The sequence below is a fragment of the Mustela lutreola genome, chromosome 13, assembly GCF_030435805.1.
Source record: "Mustela lutreola isolate mMusLut2 chromosome 13, mMusLut2.pri, whole genome shotgun sequence".
Classification (NCBI taxonomy): domain Eukaryota; kingdom Metazoa; phylum Chordata; class Mammalia; order Carnivora; family Mustelidae; genus Mustela; species Mustela lutreola.
In genome coordinates, this window is record NC_081302.1 from 78,328,698 (window position 1) to 78,340,908 (window position 12,211).

At 40.0% G+C, this 12,211-nt stretch overlaps 1 protein-coding gene across 3 annotated transcripts in view; it reads right to left on the reverse strand.

The window, feature by feature from the left end:
* Positions 1-9,363: 9,363 nt before the first annotated feature.
* CDK8 (cyclin dependent kinase 8) overlaps positions 9,364-12,211 on the reverse strand; it is a 136,203-nt gene continuing 133,355 nt past the window's right edge. For all 3 annotated transcript variants that reach the window (XM_059143842.1, XM_059143841.1, XM_059143843.1), the window contains one exon: positions 9,364-10,680. In XM_059143842.1, coding sequence (XP_058999825.1) covers positions 10,555-10,680 — 126 coding nt within the window. In that variant the 3' untranslated portion in view covers positions 9,364-10,554. The remainder of the gene's footprint in view (positions 10,681-12,211) is intronic.

Consider the following 12,211-nt stretch of genomic DNA (forward strand, 5'->3'; position numbering starts at 1 on the left):
ATAAAAGCTAAGGAAGCTAGAAGTTAAGGCTTTGAAGCTAATGCTTTGAAATGCGGGACTGCAGAGAGAGAGGTTGCTTGGGACATCTGTAGAGGAGTCCCTTCAAATCTTTTGCTGAGTACTGATCTGTGCATGCATGGGAGGACATTACCTGAGGTAACAGAAAACCACTTCCTGGAGCTCACATGGGGCTGAGGATAGTCTATGTTCCTACCAATCAGAGTGGTAGCTAGGGCACTTGGCAGAATTCTCAGAAGGACATTTCTTTAGTTATCACTACTTACTTAGCCCTAGCCAGTTCTGGACCTGACATATAAAACCTAAAAGCAAACATCAAAAGGTTCCAATTAATTTAACTGTATGCCAAAGCAAAATTCAACGTTAAACAAATATAACAAGATCTAGCAAACCAACAAAGCAAAATTCAGTATCCAGCATCCAATAAAAAAAAGAAATTACCGGGTTAAGAAATTTAAAAAGCAATCTCATTTACAATTGCATCAAAGGGAATAAAATACCCAGGAATAAATTTGACCCAGGAAGTAAAAGACCTATACACTGAAAACTACAAGACTGATGAAAGAAATTGAGGATGATGCAAATAAACGGAAAGATAACCCATGTCAGTTACATGGAAGAATTGATATTGTTAAAATGTGCACACTACCCCAGCAATCTACAGATTCAATGTAATCTCTATCAAAATTCCAGTGACATTTCTCACAGAAAGAGAAGATAATCCTGAAATGTGTATGGAACCACAAAAGACCCCAAAGAGCAAGGCAGCCCTGAGAAAGAACGACAAAAATGGCATCATCCCTTCTGATTTCAGTCTACACTACAAGCTCACAGTGAAATGGGGTCATACTGCAGGAAGAAGGGGACCAAGAGGATTTTGCAAGTACACAAGAGGAGCCTTTGATTAAATCAGAGGAAATTGTGGGTTGTCTATTTTGGCCTATTTGGAGCATATTTTCCACCGATGAAGAAACTCAACTGGAAAAGCAATTACTGCATATTAATCAAGCCGATTTTAGGGCCCAGTAAGCCAGCCTCTTTTTCACATCCGCTAGCACTGTTGAGTATGCTTTCAACAGACATTATCAGTTAACTGCAAGGATACAAATTATTTTTGTATTTCATAACTTTCATGAGAAAACACATCTAAGAAATGGATCTTATTTGTCAACAAGGCAGCCCTCACTGGCAGGCCACAAGCTTACCAATTTCTTCTCTGGCTACTGCTGCCCAGGACACGTTTTGTACTCTGAACAGAATGACTACTTCACCACGTATGACAATCCTAGATTTCTCCCTTTCTCTGGGGCTTGGAAGCTGAGGTAATCTTGACTTTACTACATAACTGATTGAGTTAGGGCAGGGCATAATCTTGCCACACCCTTTTTTTTTTTTCCATTTGTAAAATGGGGGAAATGATACTTACCTCCCCAAATTTTTGTGAGGAACATTATGTGTAAAATGCTTCATGTAGTGCCTGGCATGTGGTAGGCAGTCTGTGTTACTCTAGGGTCCAGCTGAGACAATACACTTATAATTATGCAACTTTGAATAGTAATTGAGCTTGCCCCACACAGAGCCTTTTAGCATCTCTATGACTCACTGAAAGCATCACAGTTATGACTATAATTCTTACTGTTTACAGGAACTTGGAAAAGAACGACTTGACCAAGGCCTTACATGAAGCAACTGGCAGAACCAAGCCCTAGGTCTTTTGGTCCTAAACCCATGTTCTTTATGATGCTTTGTACCAATACCCCCCCTCCTTGCCCCTGAAATGTTTTGCACCATATTTCTTTCTCTTTTCAAGAGAAACAATTATGGTTCTTAACCTTCCGTTTAGTGCTTGATCCAATAATGGCTCCCATTGCTGTATTTCCTGTGTGTATATCCTGACTCCTCAACTAAATTAAGTTCCATGAGTATCTGAGGATAGGGACTGTGGTCTGTTCAGTTCTGTTTAGCCACAAGCCCTCACAGCCTATCTTTTTTTTTTTTTTTTTTTTTAAGATTTTATTTATTTATTTGACAGATACAGATCACAAGTAGGCAGAAAGGCAGGCAGAGAGAGAGGGAAGAAGGCTCCCTGCTAAGCAGAGAGCCCAATGCGGGCCTCAATCCCAGGACCCTGAGATAATGACCCGAGCTGAAGGCAGAAGCTGAACCCACTGAGCCACCCAGGTGTCCCCCTCACAGCCTATCTAACACAGACCCCCATGTTCAGATGTGAATTCAATTCTATCGTTCCCTCAAAACACATTCAGTCTATGGGAAAATCCATAGCTGTCTCTAGGTGAGGTGAATATTGTGAGGACAATTAATTGTTCAGTGCCATCTTTGAAAAGCAGGAGCCCTAAGCTTCATAGAATTCAAAAAGAAAAAAACTTAATGAAGGTTATTGAAGTCAGAGGTACCTTTAAAGAGTTTAGCCCTGGAATTACTATGTCTAGCTGTCCACTTGTGCTCATATAATTGCTCTAAGCTGATTCATGAAAGGCTAGAAACATCTGGTCATGAGAGGACCTAGAAAGTTCAACTCACCTGCTAGAACTAGGTCATATTATAAGTCTTTGGAAAAATCAAATCTCCATATGGAGAGAACGCTAATAACAATTAACTTTAACGAATGGCTCCATGCTAGGCTTGTGCTAAAAGCTTGATGAATTATTGGATTTTAAACTGACTTTAAGGCATCATTTACATGCCATACAAATTGCCAATTTATAGTGTACAGTTCCAGGAGTTCTGAAAAAAATGTATACAGATACCCATGTGACCATTACTACAATTAAGATTCTACTGAGTATCTATTATTACTGCTGGGTGATCTATCCCACTGTACGGATGTACTTCAATGTGTTTACCTATTCATCTGTTGCTAGACATCCATTTTGGTGCTATAATAAATAAAAGTGCTTTGAACATTGTGTGGACATGTTTTCATTTTTCTGGGGCAAATACACGAGAGAGCAGTCACAGGGTCCCATGGGAAATGCATGTTTAATTTTATAAGGAACTGTCAAATTGCTTTCCAAAGTGCCTGTTCTATGTCTGTTCCAACCAATAACGTATGACAGTTCCAGTTGTTCCGTCCTTGCCAGCACTAGGGACTGTTGGTCCTTTCATCCCCTTTCTGTTTGTTTTTCACAATAGTGGAGTTTAAAACTACTAAAATGTGCCTGAACAGTTCTGTGCATTTTGACACATACATTTGTGTAGCCATGACAAAAATCAGGATATAGAAGAGTTTCATCACCCCCCAAAATACTCACATGTTCCTTCCTAGTTAAGTCCTCTTCTCCCTCCTGCCCCTGGCAACCAGTGATCTTTTTTCTGTTCTTGTAATTTTGCCTTTTCCAGAATGTCATAAAAATGAGATCACACAGTATGGAGTCCGAGTCTGACTTCCTGCATTTAGCAGAGTGAGCTGCGAATCATTCGTGTGTATTAGTAAAGCACTTCCTATTTCACTATATGGGAAATTCTCTATTGCACAGTATCTGTTCACCATTTGGAGAATGTTTGGATAGGTTTCTGGCTTGTAGCAATTACAGTTAAAGCCCCTGTAAAGATCTGTGTACAGATTTCTGTGTGAACTTGTTCTTGCTTCACTTGGGATAGCTGAATTATATGACAAGGGTATGTTTAATTTTAAAAGAAACTGTTAACCTTTTCCAAAATGACTGTGTCATTTTACATTCCCACTAGCAATGTGAGAGGTCTAGTTACTGCACATCTTCACTGGCATTTGGTGCTGTTATCTTTAGTTTTAACCATTTTGATAGGTGTGTGTACTCGCTCTCTCTCTCTCTCTCTGGCAAATAAATAAAATCTTAAAAAAACCAAAAAACACAACTCTCAAAAAAAAAAAAAAATGCAGAACCAAGATGGTTTCACAGGTGAATTCTACCAAACATTTAAAGAAGAATTAATACCTATTTTTCTCAAACTATTCCAAAATATTAGGAAATTGAATCCAATAATACATTAAAAAAATCATTCACCACAATCAAGTGGGATTTATTCCTGGTATGAGTGAGTGCTTCAATACTTACAAGTCAATCAGTGTGATACATTACATTAACAAGAAAAAGGATAAAAACTGAATGATCATTTTAAAAGATAGAGAAAAAGCATCTGAAAAAGTATAACATCCATTCATGGTAAAAACCCTCAACAGAGTAGGTTTAGTGGGAACATACCTCAACAGAGTAAAGGCCATGTAGGAAAAACCCACAGCTAAAGTCATACTAAATTGAAAAATGGAGATCTTTTCTCCTATGATCAGGAACAAGACAAGGAAGTCTACTCTCACCACTTGTATTCCACCTAGCCACAGCAATCAGACAAGAAAAAGAAATAAAAGACATTCAAATTGGTAAGGAAGAAGTAAACTTGCACTGTTTGCAGGTGACATGATACAGTATGTATTAAAAAAAAAAACCATAAAACTCTATCAAAAAACTACTAGAACTGATAAATGAATTCAGTAAGTTTGTAGCTAGCATACAAAATCAATATACAGAAATCCACTGCATTTCTATACAGTAATAATGAAGTAGCAGGGAGAGAAATTAAGAAAACAATTCCATTTACATTTATATCAAAAAGAATAAAATACCTAGGACTAAACTTAATCAATGAGGTGAAAGACCTGTATTCCAAAAACTGTAAAACACCGATAAAAGATACTGAAGACACAAACATATGGAACGATACTCCCTCATGTACTGAAAGAACCACTATAGTTAAAATGTACACACTAGCCAAAGCAATCTACAGATTTAATGCAAGCCTCTTAAAACACCAACAGTATCTTTCACAGGACTAGAATAATCCTAAAATTTGTACGGAACTACAAAAGAACCCAAATAGCCAAAGCAGTCTTGAAAAAGAAGAACATAGCTGGAGGTATCACAATCCCAGATTTAAGATTTACTACAAAACTATACTAATCAAGACATTATGGTACTAGCACAAAAAGAGATACATGGTTCAATGGATCAGAATATAGACCCCAGAAATAAACCCATGCTTATATGGTCAATCTTTGACAAAGGAGGCAAGAATAGGCAATGAGAAAAGATAGTCTCTTTAATAAATGATGTTGAAAACTGGACAGCCACGTGGAAAAGAATGAAACTGGAGCAATTTCTTATTCTATTTACAAAAAATAAACTTAAAAATGGATTAAAGACCTAAATGAGAGACCTGAAACCATAAAAGTCCTAGAAGAGAACACAGGCAGCAATTTCTCTGACATCAGCTGCAGCAACATTTTTCTAGATATGTCTCCTGATGCAAGGAATACAAAAACATAAATGAACTATCGGGACTACATCAAAATAAGAAGGAAACAATCAGCAAAACTAAGGGCGACCTACAGAATGGGAAAAATATACTTGCAAATGACATATCCAAAAAAGGACTAGTGTCCAAAATATATAAAGAATAGCTACAACCCAATACCCCCAAAATAAATAACCCAATTAAAAAATGGGCTGAAGAGATGAACAGACATGTTTCCAAAGAAGACATCCAGATGGCCAAAAGACACATGAAAAGGTATTCAACATCACTCATCATCACAGAAATGCAAAACAAAACCACAATGGGATATCGCCTTACACCTGTCAGAATGGCTGAATCAAAAATACAAGAAACAAGTGTTGGCAAGGATGTGGAGGACAAGAAACCCTCCTGCACTGTTGGTGGGAATGCAAATTGGCGCAACCACTGAGGAAAACAGTATGGAGATTCCTCAAAAGGTTAAAAAATACAATTACCATATGATTCAGCAATTCCACTACTGGGTATCTACCCAAAGAATATGAAAACACTAATTTGAAAAGACACATACACTTTTACTGCAGCATTATTTACAACAGCCAAACTATGGAAGCAGCCCAAGTGCCCATGGATAGATGAATGGATAAAGATGTGATACACACACACACACACACACACACACACACACACACACACAGGAATATTACTTAGCCATAAAAAAGAATGAAATCTTGCCATTTCAACAACATGGGGGTGTAATGCCAAGTGAAGGCACAGCAAGGAAAACAAAGGAGTCTAAAGTAATTCGAGTAGAGTCATCGATGGGGAGGGAGAGGGTAAATGAGAACAGAGAGGAAGCCAAGAAACCCGAGTATTTTAGACAATGTTGAGAAACTCTGCCTTGATTCGAAGTGTGATGGGAAGCCACTGAAGGATTAAGAGCATGTACAATGATCATTCTAGTTTATCTTTAAAAGGATAACAAAGTCTTCACCTCCATGGGGGAGACAGACAATAAACAAATAAAAAAAATATATGTATAAAAATGCCAAGTAGTAAGCACTGTTCTGAGGGGAAAGATCACTGCTATGTGAAAGGTGTGGGGGGAAGCAGGAGCAGGAGCCAGGCACCAGTTCGGAAGCTAGATGGTAGCTAGGGAGAGAAGATGAAAAGTTCTCTTTTATATACGCTGCGTTTGAGATGCTATTTGACATCCAAATACAAAGTCACTTATGCACTCATTCATTCACTCAGTAAATATTTATAAGCACTATTGTGTGCCAGGCGCTCTTGCAGTTGCTGGGATTATTATAGTACATAAAAAGCCTGCCTAGAGGTGCCAGCTAACTGTGGGGGAGATCACGTTGCAATACTGGAGTATATCCAATCAACACCTCTCACCCCCCAAACAAACATCATGTTACATGTCAGTGACATCTCAGTGAAAAAAGGCTGCCTTTGTGGAGTTTATCTTCCCGTAGGGTGGGGAGAAACAATAAACAAGTGTAAATTAGTGGGGTCAGTGCTGGGCGGGGAAGATGAAGCCAGGTGAAGGAGATAGGGAATGGGAAAGTGGAGAACAGGCTGCTATTTCAGAATGGAAAGGATAAGCCTCCCTAAGACAAGATCTAAAGAGGCCTGAAGAAGTGAGGGAGGGAGCCCAGAACTGGCGGGGGAGAGCAGGGGGCAGATGCAGACAGAATAGAGCCTCAGAGCCGTGAGACAAGACGTGCTTGACAGGCTCGAGGAACAGTAAAGGACAGCACAGAGGACAGTCATAAGAAATAGGAGGCCACCATGTGCAGGGGCTTGCCTGGCTTTCACTGAGCCAGAAGCACTGGAGGGATGAGAGCAGGGGAGGCCCATGAGCTGTGTTAAAATCTTCACTTAGACTGCTCTGTGTATGTGTCGGGGGTGTGGGGACGCTGAGGGAGTTTAGGGTGGAAACAGGCAGGAAGCTTGTGTAAGAGTCCAGGGAAGAGGGGCACCTGGGTGGCTCAGTCATTAAGTGTCTGCCTTCGACTTGAGTCGTGATCCTGGGGACCTGGGAGGGAGCCCCGAATCGGGTTCCCTGCTTGGCGGGAAGCCTGCTTCTCCCTCTCCCTCTGTTTGTGTTCCTTCTCTCGCTGTGTCTCTCTCTGTCAAATAAATAAACAAAATCTTAAAAAAAAAAAAAAAAAAAAAAGTCCAGGGAAGAGATGGATGGCTGTGGTTTGGCACAGGGTGACACAGTAAAGGTGGTGAGGGCAGTTCGGTTGGGGATAGAAAGGGAAAGCACCCAAGATTTGCATGTAGAATGGATATAGTGTGGGGAGAGGGGATGATGCCAAGGTTTCTGTGTGGCTTGGATGACTGGGAGGGAGGGGGTTCCTAGTCACTGAGTCACTGGGACGGCTAAGTCTGTAAAAGGAGCAGGGGGGGTGGCAGAGCCAGGAGTCCTCTTTGGATGTCTTCAGTCTAGAACCCATCTTCAATAATGAGTCAGATACAGCAGGTAGGTCAGGATGGGAAATCTGGCAACCATCAGCCTACACAAGTCCTGAGCCTGGGTGAGACCACCTGGGAGCAAATGGAAAGAGGAGAGGCTGAGATGGAACAGGGATCCTTTTACAAAGCTTCCATTCTATAGGGAAGAGACAGAAAATGGTCAAAAAATAGGTGGTGGGCGCAATGTAGAGAAAAAGACCAAGGAATGCGCTGGAGGATGGTGGTTGCTTTGGGTATGTTATTTGTCTATGTGTCACAGATGCAATTAAATATATGAATCAGGAACTATATATGAAATAGTCTGTATATATAAATTTGATAGTCCCCAACATGCTGAATTCCTCGAGACTGGACAGAGCACGCCAAGAAAGGAGGTTGATAAATTTAAAAATCAGAGAACTGAGCCCTAGGAGTTTCCAACATTTATAGTGGAATTTGTGGTAATGGGTTTTGCTTTCTGAAATTTATGCAGGAGAAGGTGGGTTGTCAACAGGGCAGCCCTCTCTCCAAGCCACTGACTGAAATGTTGCTGTTTGCTCAACCTTCAGACCAGCTTGGAGGTGCTCTCCCTGTGTATTCCTCAGACTTCTACATCAGAACCAACTGAGGAGCTTGTTAAAAATGAAGATTCCATGTCCCTCCCCACTCCCCCAAACTGTCCTCTGGGACTAGATCCAGGGAAAACAAATTGCGGATGATCTTCATGCCCATGAAGGCTGGAAGTCACTGTATCAAAGGTAGGAGGCAAAACAGAAGACAATCTGAGTGGCGGGAAAAAAGAAGACATGGTTAGGTAAGACCCACTCAGTCCGTGGCCAGAGGGGATCTCCTAAAGGTGCTGAGGACAGAGCTCTAGGATCAGATCCTCACGCTGTGTGGAGGAGCTGTGGCGGGGGGAGAGAGAACGCGGAAATGCCAATTTGGCTCCTGAATTGTTCTTACTGTGATAGGGCTATCGGGATTGGAATTCCTCAGTTCTTCAAATGTTTTTTAGAATTTTTAAAGGAATGAGCTGACTTTTTAAGAAAAAAACTACGTTAGCTTTTAAAATCTGCTCTGTTTTGTGCTGAAGGAGAGAGGAAAAATAATTATTTGGGCTAAAACAAATTGTTCTCAGCATACTGAGTTAGACTTTATTCTAGAAATGGAAGGCTCATCATAATTCTTTCAATTAGAAAGGTAGTCTAGTTGACATCTTCTATTACAGTGCAGCAGAGTAAAGAATCCATATCTAAATCATAAGTCATTACTCCACTCCACTCCGGAGGCAGGATATATAGACATTACTAAGGAAAACAACTGAGGGGCACCTGGGTGGCTCAGTGGGTTAAAGCCTCTGCCTTGGGCTTGGGTCGTGATCTCGGGGTCCTGGGATCGAGCCTGCTCCCCACCCCCCCACCTCCCGCTTGCCTCTCTGACTACTTGTGATCTCTCTCTCTCTCTCTTTGTCAAATAAATAAATAAAATCTTTAAAAAAAGGAAAACAACTGAAGAGATTTAGTTAGAGGCCACTTGTTAAGGAGTACTTTAAAACACCTATGTGTATATAAAAATAGAGCCAACTTCATATTTTGATTTATGAAAAATAAATTTATTACATAACACCTTGTTTTTAACAATGTTCAATTTTTTTTTAAATTCAGAATACTTGTGTCATTCATGTAAAATAGTTTGATACAGTACATTGTATGTTATAGGTTTTTTTTTTTCCTCAAAAATTCTAAGGCTCTCCTACTCCTTCTCCTTTGCTGAAGTAAGGGCACCCTAAACAACGTGCGAACAAGTTTTAAAAAGGAAAATTAACTGAACAAAATTTTAATAGCACTACACCAACCAGCTTTAAAATCAGGACAAAATATCTGAATGGGATGCCGCACCTTTCAGAGGAAGTTATCATTCATGCTTTTTTCATCTTAAAGCATGCTCACTAATCAGCAACACCAACAGGAAAAATAAAACACTGTCTATGACAATCATTTCAGTTTGTTTGCCGAACCAAACAGGTTTATATCAATGACAACATATTTAATTACTATCAAATAGCAGCTTTAATACCAGTCAAGTCATAGATTGAAAATAAAAACAAACTTATAAGTTGGAAATTAATCTTTGGGAGTTTTGAAACCTTTCTGGAAAAACTATGTGGTTTTTGTACTTTCAAAAAAACCCAAGCAATAGCCTTGGTCGAAAAACACTGATTAATGTAGAAAATGAATCAACCCACTGATAAGACACTAAAATGAAAGGTGTACCAAAATAATCTCACTTTGAATCTTGGTTATTTTGTTGAGTTAACATATACTGTATGTTTCAAGTACCAGTTAAACTTTTGTGTGTGTGTATGTGTGTGTGTGTGTGTGTGTGTGTGTGTACTATTGGTCAGATAATGTTGTTACACTGAAAGAATTCACCACATACAACGACAAATGCTCGCCCCTAGCACATTTCACAGCTTCAACTGCTACAGACTGTCACTGAAAAAAATGCATTGGTCAGTCTGAACCATGTCAAGTAAACTATGGAAGTAGCAAATCCACAACACAAACTGTGCTAGCACTTTCTTTCAAGTCTAACTCCAAAACAGGTACAACTTGGAAGCCACTACCCCGGTCTGTGAAAAGTGGTGGAACTTGGCTACTGGACAGTTTGAGGATATGGGTGTACAGTACATTCCCATGGCCCATACCAGGTTCCCGCAGAGAGCTGCACCGTCAGTCCTGCAGCACTAGCAACAGTGCATCGACAACATTCCAGCGCAGCTCAGTACCGGTGTGTCTGATGTGAGTACTGTGGAGGCTGCTGGGAGGTAGCTGAGTATCCCATGCTGCTCTGTGGCTGTGATGTGCTTGGTCCAGGGTTGGGATAGGCAGCATGTGGATTGGAACGCTGCAAAAGAATGAGCGAGGAAGCAGAGTCAGGTGTTTCTAAGAGTTGGCTCCATCCCAAGCTGGTGAGGCTTAGGTTTGCAAAGTCATTTATTTAGATGCAGTAAGAATCTAAAAGTCTCAAGCCATGTACTAGCTTTAGAATAAAAATGACAAAAACCCCCAATCTTTTAATGTCAGCTAAGGTCAGAAGTATTACCGGTAAATAATACTAAGCTGAGTCTCATGACTCTGCTGTGCAGTTCATTGTTTTTCTATAGCAGTAATCCCCTTTTTAAGCTGTTTTGTAACCACCTGATAAGTAATAATTAATTTGCTTGAGATGTTTATACGTGAACTTAATGATATATACACGAAGACATTCAAAGCTAATTTACATGCTGGTTTCTTCAACAGAAGGCTCCCAGTACATGTGTGACTAAAGAATAAAAATGAACAGGACAAGAAATGGTACTGCAGAATCATTTTCTTAGGCATTAAATATTTTTATGCCCTTTAATGAATTTTATTTTCTGCAACAAGTTATATACAAAATTAAGTTTATAATTATAGAAACGTAAGAACAATGTTATTCTCAATTCCAAAAACTGCACAAAGGGAAAGAACAGAGATAGAGTTGAGTCCTGTGATTTTGATCTATTATTCCCTTCCTGCACCTCTCTCTCTTATTATTAGCTCCCAAGACAAACATAATAACTTATTAACCATAATTTACTACCTCCTTCTTTCAAAGCACATTCAATAAATCGTATAATTCTAAATTCTACCAACTCTAGCAAAATAACATTTTAAAAAGAGTAAACACATGAAATTATAGTCACTACAAAAACCAACCATCAGATGATAACATCAAGAAACAAAGAAGCACAGCAATTTTCTTGGTTTCAATAGCAAAGGTCTGAGCACTGCCCTGCTTCATTCCAAGGATGCCATCACCTTAGCAAGCAAACACATTCTTGAGCCAAGAGGGATGTACTTTTCCCACCCGGATAGGGACAAAAAGATGCTGGAACAAACAAGAGCCCCCAGAGATGTCTGTCCTTGATTTCCTTGTTTAGTTTCCCAGAAAAGAGTTATTTACTACCCAGGCAGACAAGAATTTCTATGGTTTGGTAGATTGGACCTTTCCTTAACCAAAGCAAAGAGTTAAGATCTCATTTCTGAAGGGTCATAGCAGGCTCTGGGAACCTTATTAGTTTAGTAAGATCTCCTTTTCTCTTTCAGTAGGTAAATAACTTTACTTGATCCAGTTTCCAGTTTCCTCCCACACTGAGACCCAGGTGAGCTGGCAATATTAGAATATGCAGGGAGGTGGTATATGATTTTCCAAGTGGTCTTCCTGCAAAGAAAATGGCAATGCCACGTGAGGGGATCCACAAGCAGACAACGGAGCAGTCTTGGTTGTGAGATCTAAGCCTGTGTCCTGGGTCTACCCCCAGCTCAGGTGAACACGTGGAAGTTACCTCACCTCTCTGAGCATCTCTGGAATGACAGTGATCACCCTAACCTCACAGGGTTACCACAGCGATCAA